Consider the following 11,058-nt stretch of genomic DNA (forward strand, 5'->3'; position numbering starts at 1 on the left):
TGAAAGGAAATGCAGATAGGTCTCTTGTGATACAATAGTGAATAATTGCTATCAGGACTGACTGTGAGGGTTGGAAATGTAAAGGTAGATGTTTTATAGCAAGGAGGGGAGTGATTGACTTTGCAGTCTAGGAGTGGAGGTCCCTGGGACCATCGAGAGAGAAGAGCGGAGAGCAAGACCCTACCCCAGAGAAGCAGTAACGCCAGAGATGGAGGCAGAGATGATGACGTGGAGAGATGGAGCGGCTGGGGACTGTAGACCCAGAGAGGGAGAGGGCTGTGTGCTGATGATTGGCGGGGGGAGGGGGGTAGGATTGAGGATATACCCTTTGGTTGGTTGATGATGCATGGAGGGGATTGTAACCATGGCAATTAAATGATATACGATTGGATGAATGTAAAATGAATGTTCTCCCATGTAAACTATCACATAATTCACAATAAAACATTAAAAAAATTTTAAAAAGAGTGCTTTACATAATTAGGAGCCCTGGTGGCTCTGTAGGATGAGCACTGGACAGCTAACCAAAAGGCTGACAGTTCAAACCCACCAATCACTCCTAGGGAGAAAGATGAGGCTCTCTTCTCCCACAGAGATTTATAGCCTCAGAAACCCTGTACAGGGGCCACTGTGAATTGGAATGGACGCAGTGTCAGTGAGTTTGGAGTTTTGACTTTTACAAAATTAGTCTTTATGATATGCTTCTCAGTTACTCATAGTATTTCTGCCCTTTGTCACTTTAGCTCTCTGTCATTATGGTGACATTTTCCTGGAGGTAAGAATCCTCATTATATTATTTCTACACCAGAAACTGCTAATCAGTTCTTATTTGATTGTTTTCTGCTGTCAGTCTACTGAGTCAGAGACCAAATCACACGCGGAAAGGTGAAAAACACACTGGGTACCAACTGCAGTCTCCCACATAACTGACAGAAGCACATCTCCTTCTATTTTGGAAGATCCATCCTCCTGACTTGAAGTCACCAGGATTGTCAGAAAAACAAAATGACACAAAATATACGCTTTGTTAAAATCCCTTCACAGAAAAAAACACAGAAACAGGAAGATGTGAATTTAGCTTAATGACAAGACTTAAAGGCTTGGTTTTATTTTACTGAGTGCCGAATCGTAAATTGGCTTCATGTTAATAAATCACAATCCTCTTCACTGGTTGATCTTCGAAAACTATTGGATGCCTTTCTTGCTGTGTGTCTCCCATTGTTGACCACCTTTATGCCTTGGCATAAACTCTCTCCTCTGCCTGAAATGCCCTTGCTACTTGTTCTCTGAGTACAGGCTTTCTCTTCTATTCAGTTAATCCTTCTCTGTGATGTTTCCTTTTGCCCAGCGTTTTTTTTCTCTCTCCCTGTCCATTTCCCCCAATCAGGTGAGCTGGTTTCACCCACTGAGCCCTTCCCTCCCATCCATCCTCAGCGTTTGCTGTTCTTCCACTCACAATAGTGCGATGGACTCACCTTTCTCCCACCAGGCCATCTGAGGGCTCCTTGAGGGCAAAAATTCTAGAGCCCCGTCCCTTAGCCTGGTCAGCACTGAATTTAATCTAGATGCTACTCAATCCTGAGTGGAGTCTCAGTTTTCCTACTTTCTACATTTAATCTGCTTCACTTCTTTTCCATTTTAGTGTGTTTCCTAGTCTCTTTACATTCATGATCTCAGAAGGGAGACACATGGACCGTTAAGACTCAGGAAACCACTTTGGGTTCCAGATCCGTAGGGTGGAACTAGGAATTGACACACACAGCTATTTTAAAAGCTGGCAATGAAAATCATGCCGTATCTGCTTCACATTGTTGTTAAGTCCCTTGGAGTCGGTTCCAACCCATAGCAACCCTGGATAGGGTTTCTGAGGAGTGGTTGATGAGCTTGAATCACCTATCTTGCAGTTCAAACTGAACTTGCAGTCCAGCGCATTAACCCACAGTGCCACACCAGGACTCAGAAGAGAATGCTAAATAATTAAATTGGGGTTTGCTTTGGAAAGCAATTTGGCAATTTCTTATGAAGCCAGAAATTCCATTCCTAGGTACAGAAATGAGAACAGGGTCACAAAAATACTATAGTAGTTTTACTGATATTAGAAAAAAAAATTGTAATCAACCCAAATATCTATTCAAGGTGAGCATGGATAAATAAACTGTAGTTATGTTCATACCTGGAGTCCTGGTGTGGCGCCGGGGGTTAATGCGCTGAACTGCAAGGTCGTTTGAACCGCAACGTCAGTGGTTCAAGCTCACCAGCTGCCCCTTGGAAACCCTATACAGGGTTGCTATGGGTTGAAACCAATCAATGGCACTGAACAACAACAACATGTTCATGTATACTAGACTCCAGGTGTGGCGCTGTAGAATCAGCACTGGACTGCAAGCCACAAGGTCAGCAGTTCAAACCCACTAGTTGCTCCTCAGAAACCCTGTACAAAGTTACTGGATGTTCGAACTGACTGGACAGCACTTAGCAACGTTCATACTACTTTGCCATCAAAAGGAACGGGCCTACTGATACACAAACCAACATGACTGAATTTCTGAAACATTAAGCTGAATACAAGAAGTTAAACAGCAAAGTCTACACTGTGAGGTGCTGGTGTTGCGTGTCTTCAGCTCATATAACAAAACAAAGCACTGCCCAGTTAGTCCCCACAGTCATTGCTACTTTTGAAGCCAAGGTTGTGCAATCCATTTCTTTGAGGGTCCTCCTTGTTTTTGCTGACACTCCACTTTAGCAAGCATGATGTCATTCTCCAGGGATCGGTCCATCCTGATAACATGGCATTACTCAACGTAATGAAGCACACAAAACAGCCACACAATTTTGAAAAAGTGACAAGCAGATAGACCAGGGTAGCTGACTTAGTTGGCTTGGGAGAGCTGAATCTCAACCCCCAAACTGGAGAAACCAGAAAAGAACCATTGTTTACACTTTATAATCAGTTACTTCATAGGACTGTTGTAATGATTCAATGGGGTATTAGTAATGTGTTTACTAGCACACAGGAAAATCAAACCCAATACCCAATGCCATCCAGTAGATTCCTTGCAGAAGGACATCATGCTTGGTGAAGTTGAGGGGTAACCAAGAGAGAGAGAGAAGCCCCTCAGTGAGATGGGCTGTCACAGTGGCTACAACCAAGGGCTCAAACATTGCAACGATTGTGAGTGGCTCAACACCAGGCAGTGTCTTGTTGTGTTGTACGTGGGGTCACTAGGAATCTGAACCAACTCAACAGCACCTAACAATAACAGGCATGACCTCTTCCAGGGAGCCAGCAGCTGAGAAAGAAAGGGCTACTTGACGGGCAAAGGATACCACACACATAAAGATCCTGAGGTGGGAAAGAAGTAAAGGCGGCAGTGGGAGAGACAATGAAGACAGGGAGGAAGAGATGCTGGAGAGACAGGCAAGCACTAGTTTATCTGCAGGGAGTCCTGGTGTTTGGACCACGAGATTGGTTTGAACTGAAAGGTGAGACTTCAAACCTACCAGCCATTCCTTGGAAACCTTACACAGGGTTGCTGAGTTGGAACCAACTTCACGGCACTTAATAACAAGAAATTTATGCAGACCTTAAAAAACAGGACAATTAATTTAGATTTTATTCTAAAAGCAATGGAAAGCCTTTGGGAGACCTTAAAGAAGCGTGTGCTATGATTGTTGTTAAGTGCTGTCGAGTCGATTCCAACCCATAGCAATCCTGTACAGGCTTTCCGAGGCCGTAAATCTTCACAGGAGCAGAAAGCCTCATCTTTCTCCTGTGGAACTGACCTTGAGATTAGCAGCCCAATTTGTAACCATTACGCTACCAGAGCCCCTTGGTATGATTGGTTGGTGTTAAAAAGAGCACTCTGGCTATTATAAGGAAGACAAATGGGGAACGGGAAAGAATGGAGCCAGCAACCAGAGTGGGCTCCTTGCTGGGGTCCAGGGGCTGGGTCCAAAGACAGAAAGAGACCACCTTGGGGGATATGTTTTGCAAATGATCCTTGGGAAAAGGCAAAAAATAAAAATAAAAAAAATAAGTTGTGGGTAGGTCGGACATGGAGGGGTAAGGGAGAACTTCAATATGAAACCTAGGCTTCCGGTTTGTACCATTTATTGACACGGAAAATACTATAGAAGAAACAGGTTTCAGGGTGAGTGAGTACATGTCAGTTTTGAAATGCTAAAGGGTCTCCATGAAGAGATGCCAGGTTGAGCCGAAGTGTGGAGGAGAGGAGAGGCCTGAATTAAAGCAGCCCGTCTATCAGTGGGCCGGGTGGAGAGAACATTGCAACTTATAGGAATGATGGGATTACCTGGGGAGAGCTGAAGGAAGGAGCAGACCCTTAGCCCCAAATCCTACCAAGGTCTACTCTCCAGAGGACAGGCAGTGTCGGATTACCTAACAGCAGTAAGTATGGCTTACTTACTCATCTGTAGTGAACAATTCCCCATTCTTTTTTCATTGCATCAGATTCTGCTTCCAGACATGGCTGGCATCTGTCTCTCTCCCAACCCCAGAGCACCTTCCTATAGAATGAGTGCCTCTTCTCAAATCCATTATCCCTGAGAGGGACTGAGTACCCACTCAGCAAGGTGAGTGCTGGCTTATGTGTGCTTACTTTACCTTCATCATGTGTGTACTGTTGGATGCTATGCAGTCAGCTTTCAGCACAGCAACTCTGTATGACAGAACCCAGCTGCATTATAAGGTTTTCTAGGCTGTACTATTTATGGGGCAGAGCAATAGGTTTTATAAAGCTACTGTGTAGGTCTGAAAGCTCTGGTACCAGAGTGGTAATGAGTCTGGCTGCTAACTTCAAAGTCAGCAATTTGAGCCGTTTCATGGGAGAAAGGTGAGGCTTTCTGCTCCCATAAAGATTTATAGCCTCGGAAACCCTATGCAAGGTTGCCAGTCGGAACTGACTCCATGGCACACCACCACCACCACCACATGTGGTTTTGTAGGCAAGCACTGAAGCATTGTAGAACCAGGGCTGGTAAAAAACAAAAACCCAAACCTACTGCTGCTGAGTTGATTCCAACTCATGGAGACCCTAGATAGGGTTTGCAAGACTGTAAATCTTTTACAAGAGCAGACAGATTCATCTTTTTCCCAAGGAACAGCGGGAAGGATTGAACCACTGACCTTTTAGAAGCTCAATGCCTAACCTACTATACCAACAGACTCCTTTGACCACGATTGGCAGAGGAAAAACAAAACAAAATAGTAAACTAGACAGTGCAGTGGGAAGGCTTCAAGGAGAAAGGAGGGGCCAGCAGTGTCTGATGGACTTGAGAGACCCAGGAAGGCAAGGCCAGGAAGGTCTCAGTCTGGCAAAGTGGACGTAGTTGGTGCCCTTGACAAGAGCTGTTTCAGGGGTGTGACTGGGGCAGAAGGCAAATTAAAGTGAACTCAAAACAGACTGGGAGGTGAATGAAGAGACGAGTGTGTCTTAAAGGTTCTGAAATCGCTGAGCCCTGACAGGTTTTGACTATGGCATTGTTAGGTGCCATTAGTCAGCTCCCACCCACAGTCAACTGGGCCAATACTTCCTCCACATTGTTCTGTTTTTTTGGTCTCGTCATCATACACCTGAGCTTACTCTTCTTTTGCTGGCCTGTCATACTCCATTGTATGTGCCGTGGACTCGGTTCCGACTCACAGCGACCCTGTACAGGGTTTCCGAGGCTATAAATCTTTATGGGAGCAGAAAGCCTCATCTTTCTCCCGCGGAGCAGCTGGTAGTTTCAAACTGCTGACCTTGCAGTTCGCAGCCCAACTGGTAACCACTACGCTACCAGAGCTCCTTTGTACAGACATTCCGTAATGTATTGATTCCCTTATCGATGTGTAGTTTAATTTTTTTTCTTGCTTCTACACATAGAGCAAGGAGCACAGGTAGCTGGTGGTTCCGAGTCAGGATGCTAATCTCATGGTCAGCAGTTGCAAACTACCATCGGTTCCGTGGGAGAAAGACGAGGCTTTCTGCTTCTGTAAAGATTTACAGCCTTGGAAACCCTGCACAGGGTGGCTATGAGTTGGAACCGACTCCATGGCACGTAACCACGCATAGAGCAATCATGTACCTCTCTGGCCACTTGTGAAACTTTGTCCTAGAAAGTTTCGCTAGGACATAATTGAGGCAGTGTTGTATGCCATCGAATCAGTTCCCACTCATGTTATTAGCTGCGGTCCAGTCGGTTCTGACTCAGCGACCCTCGGCACAGATGATTTGCCCATCGCTGCATCCGGTTTGCCATCCATCTCATTGGGGGGTCTTCCTCTTTTCCGTTGACCTTCCACTTTACCAAACGTGATGTCCATCTCCAGGGACTGGCCCCTCTGACATCACGTCCAGAGTAGGAGTGATGAAGTTTGGCCATGCTGGTTTCTAAGGAGCTCAGCGGCCCGGTGTAGGGCTTCCGAAGGGCGGCGGGTGGGCTTGAACCGCCGACCTTGTGGTTAACAGCCCAGACTTATCTAACGGCGGCGCCACGCCAAATATTGGCTTGGAATTTAGCATTCGAAACTTTCAATTTTACCAGATTTTGCCAAATTGCTTTCCAAATCGGTGGTAACCATGTACGCACGCACCAGCAGTTGCACAGGCATAGGCACGTGGGAAAGCTGTACAACCCCTGAAATGACAGACAAACTGGATAATACCTTTGCTCAGGACAGCATGCTTTTTGCGTTCACATGATGATTTAAAAAAAAAAAAAAAATTTCGGGGCACTTTTACAGGTTCAGACCCCCGCAGAATTAGCCCTTCCCTCCTGCCAGCGAGCTCACACGCACGCATGCTTCCGACGTCGACTCTGACGCAGAGGCTGATATGGGCACGCTCGACGTCGCGTCCTATTGATGCCTTTGAAGGCCCCCTTCCGGGTTGTCTGACGAAATTCAAGTGTCAGCTATTGTTGGTTGATTAGCTATCTTTTTTCAAAACAGGAAACTCTCTTCACAGACCTTTCTTGTTCTCAGGAACGATCCGCTTCCGTAGGAACGAGCCGCTTTCGGCTGGCATTTCACTCAGGCAGCGCGGCGGGCAGCCCGCAGGCCCTTGTAAGTCGCGCGCCGTGACCCCGCCTTCTTCCTTTCGGCCGGTGCCGCCATCTTGCAGGTATGGTGTGCGCGTGGCTCTGGTTTTCTGGGCTCCGCAGACGGGAGTCCCCGCTCTGAGACCGCCTAAGCAGCGCATTCGGGGTCCCGGGGATGCTCTTTGTCCATTCTGGGGTCTTCAGGCGGAAGCGGGTGAAGCCATCACCCAGAACTGGAGCGGAGGCCGGGATCTGGGGATCGGACTATAAGATGCTGCAGCGGGACAGACAACTTCAGTCCCGAACCTTTCGGACGCTCCGGGGTCATTTAGCGCAGCTTGTTCGCGTGGCGGCGGCGGCGGGAGCGCGTGTGAAACCCTATAAGGCTCCGGGCTGTGCTGGGAGGTGGGGGTGCTCCCATCGGGACCCCCGGAACGTGGTTTCTCCCTGGATCCCGAGAAAGACGGGCGGCCCAGGGTCTCAGCCCGGTGTCTCCGGCTAGAGCTAGATCTCTATCCAGGTCCAAGTCGCGTTGTGCCTTTACGTTTTAATAAGGATTTTGTACTAGTAGGGGTCCTAATTTCCAGTTGAGTCTAACTTCGTGTAATCCTTGTCGGTGTCATAGGGAAAACTGCTTTTCTTACTTGCTTTCAATAGCTCATATAATCCCAACCCTAGTTCTTCACTTTTCTGTTAAAAAGCATGGACTGGGTACACGAATAAAATGTGTTTTCATGTTTTTTAGAACGTCGGCTGTTTGGGTAGACTTGTTGTTTTTGAAGGGTAAAGTGAGCCGGCTTTTTACATTATTCCCTAGTTGTTTCACGTTACAAGTAAACCACAGACATCTGAGATGACAGGCTTCTTGTGTGGATGGTCAAATCTACTGTCTTGAATGACGTTTATTTACCTTTATATTTTCTGCTTGCAGTAATCCCCCAAGATGACGAACACAAAGGGAAAGAGGCGGGGTACCCGCTATATGTTCTCCAGGCCTTTCAGAAAGCATGGTAAGTAGGAGAGGAGATGTAGTATTTTATTACAGCGGTCGTCATGTATTAGCTACATGATGAAACAAATAGCTACCTTATTAAAAATTGCTTATGTTACCTGTTAAAATTGTGTGTTGAAGACTGTTATGATCGCCTTTTTTATTTTCGAAATGCTAAAAATTTTCTTAACCTTGATGCTAACTACTAAAATGTTTTGCAGGGGTCGTTCCTTTGGCCACATACATGCGAATCTACAAGAAAGGCGATATTGTGGACATCAAGGTAACTTTAAAATGCTGTTGGAATCTGGTTTGTGACCACCACACAACAGAGTGTATTGTGATGATTGTCGCTTTGATTGCTTTGAAGCAATGTGAAAAACCCATTTCACCGGCTCTGAAAACTCTTAGGTTGACATTGGTGGTGGTGGTGTGTGTGTGTGTGTGTGTGTGTGTGTTGGAGGGTCGAAGGGTGTCAAAACTGTTGGTGTAGCATTTTTGTCCTTTCTCCTAGGGAATGGGCACAGTTCAAAAAGGCATGCCCCACAAATGTTACCACGGCAAAACTGGAAGAGTTTACAATGTGACCCAGCATGCTGTCGGCATTGTCGTGAACAAGCAAGTCAAGTACGTGATGTCCTTCCTTTGGGCTAAACTTCCTACCCCCTTTTCACTTTGCCAGTGGGACTTATGTCTTTATTGGTCATTCAAGCGGGGCAAAAAAAATCCTTTTTAAAACTCAGGCAAACTGAATGTTTGTCTTGTATCCTGTCAGAGGAAACAAGTTCAAATGAACTTTCTGGAAAGTTCTGCTTAAGCAGTTCTTGTTTTCAGAGTGTTTTTTAAAAGAGCCATTTTAGAAGTCAGTTTTAGCAGTCTGGCTTTTTTTTTTTTTTTGTAGTTTAGGGGGTGTTCTCTTAATAGGAAGAGAGCCTAAGAATTGGGGATGTTTGCCTCAAAGTTTTTTCCAGAAAATAACAAAAATTTTCCAAATTTGGGTTTTTCTTTCTTTCTTTCTTTCTTTCTTTCTTTCTTTGTTTTTTTGATGAAGCCTTTAAAAGAATTTTTGCTTTCTCTAGGGGTAAGATTCTTGCCAAGAGAATTAATGTGCGCATCGAGCATATTAAGCACTCTAAGAGCCGAGACAGCTTCCTGAAGCGAGTGAAGGAAAATGATCAGAAAAAGAAGGAAGCCAAAGAGAAAGGGACGTGGGTTCAGCTAAAGCGCCAGGTAAGTGTTAATAGGGGCTGTGGGAATTTGTTTTGGGGGAGGGACATTAAAGTTACCATTCAGTGATGGGTTGTTGTTTTTTGCCCGGGGGGAGGGGGGGTCTCAATTTAAGACTAGTTCATTGACTGAGCAGCATTTTGCAGTTACAATTGCAGTACTTTATATAATTGTTCCCCCCCCCCCTTTTTTTTTTTAAACAGCCTGCTCCCCCCAGAGAGGCGCACTTTGTGAGAACCAATGGAAAGGAGCCTGAGCTGCTAGAACCGATTCCCTATGAATTCATGGCCTAACCGGAGTGAAATAAAGATGGCTGCTGAGGTGTACAAATGTGTGGAGGTGTGGTGTGTGTGTCCCCCCCCCTCCACCCCAAATACGTAGTATTTAAAGCACATTGTGTTCCCCAGTTTGCTTGATAATAAATGCTTTTACTGTTGAAATGCACTGCTTGTTGAAAAGTGCCCTGCATTTCCAGTGTATCACTTGATGCTGCCATTTCTCTTGTGTTTAGAGCCTTGAAAGTGACCGATTGTAGCCCACAGAGGGTATTTAGGGGGTCTTCCCACCGGGGTGTGACAGTAGCATCGCATTCAAGTGTCCAAAGAGGAGTTGCTCATCTCCCGTCGTAGCCTGCTGCAGAATTTGAAATGGGTGCACCTGTGAAGGGGAATCCTGGGGTGGTGCTGTGGGCTAATGCGCTGGAATGCAAAGTCTGGTGGTTCAAGCTCAGCAGCCGCTCAAAGACCCAATGAGTGGGAACTGACTCCACAGCACCTAACCCTTCTCATGCATCACGTGCCCTTCCGGTACTGCTCCCACTTTGCTGCTCTCCTTAAACCTGGATCATGCCCCAGCCCAGCTGCTTCAGGGATGCTTGTGGTTTCTAACTAGAATGGCTTCCCCCAGGAGACTCAACTGTGCTGATGCTGGAGGGTAAACAGCACATCTCAGAGTTGGAACCTACTCGAAGGCACTTAACATTGGCTGCCAGGTGGGGTACTGTATGGTAAACACTGGACTGCAAGGTCAGCAGTTCCAACTCAACAGCCGCTCCTTGGAAACCTTCTGTTGAGTCAATTCAATGACCCTATATAGGGTTTCCAAGGAGCAGCTGGTGAATTTGAACACTGACCTTCCAAACGACTTGCGGTCTAGGGCTTTATAAGACCACACTGGTACTCCTTGGAAGACCCTTTACAGCGTTGCTATGAATCAGATAAATGAGGGGCTCTGCTGGGGCCATTTTAAAGGTTTTGAGTCGGGAACACTTTAGGGTCACTGAGTCAGAATTGACTCCCCTGCTGTGGGTTTGGTTTTGGTTTCAATATTTGGCAACCTGGTTTCTTCTTTTGCAGAGGACCAGGTTCCTGCACTTGGCCTTTACTCCCAACCCCAGTCTGCATCTGACCTGACCTCTCAGGGTGTGCCTTGGTTCTCAGTAAGAGCAGCATCTGAGAGCTTGATAAAAACGTGCCCGTGATGGAAACTTAACTCCAGAGATCCCGTGTAGAAATTGGGATGAGGCCAAGCACTGGGTTCTCCCAAGTCCTTGGGGTCCCACCACTATAGAGTCCATTCTAACTCATCCCCCTTTTAGGAAAAGAACTGGTCCCTAAGGGTTCCGGGACTAGGGCTTTGAGAGCAGTCTGCTTTTTCCCAGAGAGGCTGATAAGTTGAACCTGCCAACTTAATTAGCAGTCTAGCGCTGAACCCATTTTGCCACTAGGGATCCTTACTCTTTATCTGTTCAGTGTCATTGAGTCAGTTCCATCCAACCCATAGCAACCCTGTATAGGGTA

General features: G+C 46.3%; 2 protein-coding genes across 2 annotated transcripts in view; both read left to right on the forward strand.

Annotated features, from left to right (window-relative positions):
• LOC102819174 (60S ribosomal protein L21-like) overlaps positions 1 to 6,866 on the forward strand; it is an 8,447-nt gene extending 1,581 nt beyond the window's left edge. Inside the window, exon 5 of the mRNA XM_006832038.1 lies at positions 6,768 to 6,866. Within this exon, the coding sequence (XP_006832101.1) occupies positions 6,768 to 6,866 (99 nt within the window). The remainder of the gene's footprint in view (positions 1 to 6,767) is intronic.
• Positions 6,867 to 7,096: 230 nt separating this feature from the next.
• LOC102823497 (60S ribosomal protein L21-like) lies at positions 7,097 to 9,567 on the forward strand. Its single transcript, XM_006831932.1, has 6 exons — positions 7,097 to 7,124; positions 7,973 to 8,051; positions 8,254 to 8,315; positions 8,547 to 8,659; positions 9,112 to 9,262; positions 9,463 to 9,567. The coding sequence occupies exons 2-6, from the start codon at positions 7,985 to 7,987 to the stop codon at positions 9,550 to 9,552; spliced, it is 483 nt and encodes a 160-aa protein (XP_006831995.1). The 5' UTR covers positions 7,097 to 7,124; positions 7,973 to 7,984; the 3' UTR covers positions 9,553 to 9,567.
• The last annotated feature ends 1,491 nt before the right edge of the window (positions 9,568 to 11,058 follow it).

The sequence above is a fragment of the Chrysochloris asiatica genome, unplaced genomic scaffold, assembly GCF_000296735.1.
Source record: "Chrysochloris asiatica unplaced genomic scaffold, ChrAsi1.0 scaffold00005, whole genome shotgun sequence".
In the NCBI taxonomy this organism is placed as follows: domain Eukaryota; kingdom Metazoa; phylum Chordata; class Mammalia; order Afrosoricida; family Chrysochloridae; genus Chrysochloris; species Chrysochloris asiatica.

Bases quoted from the DNA above. Each gene is read 5' to 3' on its own strand.
- LOC102823497 (XM_006831932.1), top strand. From the start codon at position 7,985: ATGACGAACACAAAGGGAAAGAGGCGGGGTACCCGCTATATGTTCTCC. The intron at 8,052-8,253 runs GTAAGTAGGAGA...AATGTTTTGCAG, and splicing joins CAGGCCTTTCAGAAAGCATG to GGGTCGTTCCTTTGGCCACA. The intron at 8,660-9,111 runs GTACGTGATGTC...TGCTTTCTCTAG, and splicing joins GTCGTGAACAAGCAAGTCAA to GGGTAAGATTCTTGCCAAGA.